We start from the raw sequence: 2,542 nt of genomic DNA, 5'->3' as shown, positions 1-2,542 counted from the left end.
TGGTGATGGTGACCATCACCGATCACTTGGTGGCGTGCTGCCGTGGCGATGCGGCGTCTGAGATATCACTCTGCCCCTGATCGAACCTAGATCTAATACCAATTGTTGGCTAGAACACGAGCACTCAAATGACGAACACAGGATGAGTTTGGTGTTGCCCATTACCAGCAGCTTTTCTATTTGCTCTTCTCCTTGTATTCACCAATTACATGAACGTGGGCCTGGCCATTTTGCCATGATGGTGAGGGGTCAACACACACCGCGCATACCGCACACGACACTCATTGCCTCACGATGCAGTTTGGGCACATGCGTAAGACTCGGCGCTGCTCCAACAGATGAGCCTGGCCGCTAAATAATCGGAGAAGACAACTAACTAGCAACCGGAATAGCAAAGGAAATAACTAGATTACCTAACATTACTAGCAACGACTGAGGAGACGAAGGATGGCCGTCTCCAACGCCATCAGTGCAGTGAGAACATCTCCTATTGTTGAAGCCATGATTGGCGTGTTTACTGTTGGGGATGGCCGATTAGCGAAGATTGGAGAGCGTTAGTGCGTGATAACTTCGTGTTTACTGTTGGGGATGGCCGATTAGCGAAGATTGGAGAGCATTATTGAGTGATAACTTCATGTTTACTGTTGGGGATGGTTAATTAGCAAAGATTGGAGAGCGGTAGTGCGTGATAACTTGTTTGGTATAAAAAGTAGAGAGTACTAGAAGAGAGAATCATACATCCATTATCCCTTGCATTGTTGGATAGTATATTTATACAAGATGAAGGGATCAAATTTGTTGTTGAAGAAACACCCCTTTTCAACAGACAACGGTAACCACATAGAACAGTTAGGAAATTGATTAACCGTAACAAGAGCTAGCTAGCAAACACCACGCACTGCTGCCTTAATTTGTGTGTATTCACATGGGGAGCAACGTAGTCTCCGGCCTAGCTACGTGAAGGTTTTACACTTTTACAACCTTATTCAGCTCGAACGCATTGCCTGTACACCCAGCCAGTCAGGCACACACCGAGCCGACTCGTACCAGCCTATACTGCATGCCTACCATGCACACACCGTTCAGGCGTACACCGTTGTCACGCCCAACCAGTTCGGCAGGGCAGCTGACCACGACACACGACGTGCACCAATCGACCGGCGCCCGAAACGGCATCCAAACAGTTAGCGCGCTCGCACGCCGTCAGTAGCCGCTGCTGTCCACGGGGAACTCGTAGGGCGGCGGCGGGTACCCGCCCTCGCCGTCCACCTGCACGTCACCGCCGAACCCGCCCACTCCGTTGTAGAACCCGGCGAAGTTGACGCCGTCATCTCCACCGCCAACGTAGAACCCGTCGGCGCGCCTCCCCGCCGCGTCGCCGTCGAGAAGCAGCCGAGCCCTCTTGACCTCCCCGCCGCCGTCCGGCCCGGCTGCGAAGCCAACGTCGCCCTCGCCGCCGCCGGCGACCAGGCGGCGCAGCACCTGCGGGTCGCCGGCGACCTTGACGAGGAACGCGAGCATCTGCTCGGGCCGGCGCTCCGTCTCCTGCACGCGGCGCCACATCGCCGCCACTCGGTCCTCGATGGCCCTCTGCTCCCGCTTCAGCTGGACCACCTCCATGACCACCGCGCTGTCATCATCGCCGTTCACGGCGTCGGCGCCGCCGTCGTCCTTACGCTTTCCGGCGCCGCTGATCCGGCGGACGATCTGGTGCAGGAGGTGCGTCTGCCCGCGCAGGAACGACACGTGGGCGAACTCCCACCTGTCAGGATCAACCTTCCGGAAACCCTGCAGGTAGAATTGAGCCACATCTGAGATTGATTACTTGCTGTAATTCACAGTGTCACACGAGCAAACCCGTTCATATGAACTTGCTTGCTGTAATTCACAGTGGCAGGCAGCAAAGCACAATCGATGATCGAGTAGGTACGTAAGTGTTGAGCTGCCTGACGAAGCTGGAGAAGTTGGAGTGCTTGAAGTGCGCGGGCAGCAGCGTCTGCGAGAACGCGAAGGGGTCGGCGACGACGAAGCTGTTGTTGTCGCTGCCCCACGCGATGACGCCGTCCGTCGCCGGGTCGTCCACCATATGGTACGTCTTCGCCACGAACGGCGCCACCCCCGCCGCCGCGTCCATGGTGCCGCCGCTCGTCATCCCCGCTGACGAACCCCACAAATATATCTAGTAGTACGACGATGGCTAACTAGCTAGCGTGCTAGTATCTGTAGCAAGCTTGCTATATGCGGAGTGGGCGCGGAAAGGCAAGTGCCGGAACCCGGGATGGCGAGCTGCGTCATATACGGGTGGGTGGTGCGGTGGGGAGGCAGGCGAGGGGGACAGGTTCCGTGTCCGAGGCCGGACGCGTGTCCGAGGCTCCGAGCCCTGGAGCCTTCCGTGGCGCCCCTTCCGGCAACAAGTTTTTTTAGCCTCAATTTTCAAGTACGTACAAAAAAATTTAGCCTCAATTTTCAAGTACGTACAAGTTATAATATCTAAACTTATATATATATGTATACTCACGCACCTGGGCGAGCCGTGCCTGCC

The 2,542-nt window shown here is 55.8% G+C and overlaps 1 protein-coding gene across 1 annotated transcript; it reads right to left on the bottom strand.

The window, feature by feature from the left end:
- Positions 1–720: 720 nt before the first annotated feature.
- On the bottom strand, positions 721–2,283 carry LOC133918689 (heat stress transcription factor C-2a-like). The gene is made up of 2 exons (XM_062362685.1): positions 1,931–2,283; positions 721–1,788 (listed from the first exon to the last, which is right to left on the bottom strand). Exons 1-2 carry the CDS (start codon positions 2,150–2,152, stop codon positions 1,204–1,206), a joined length of 807 nt encoding a protein of 268 aa, XP_062218669.1. The 5' UTR covers positions 2,153–2,283; the 3' UTR covers positions 721–1,203.
- Between the last annotated feature and the right edge of the window lie 259 nt (positions 2,284–2,542).

The sequence above is a fragment of the Phragmites australis genome, chromosome 5, assembly GCF_958298935.1.
Source record: "Phragmites australis chromosome 5, lpPhrAust1.1, whole genome shotgun sequence".
Classification (NCBI taxonomy): Eukaryota; Viridiplantae; Streptophyta; class Magnoliopsida; order Poales; family Poaceae; genus Phragmites; species Phragmites australis.
Note: the sequence above shows the minus strand (reverse complement) of the source record. Positions and strands in the feature narration are given on the sequence as shown.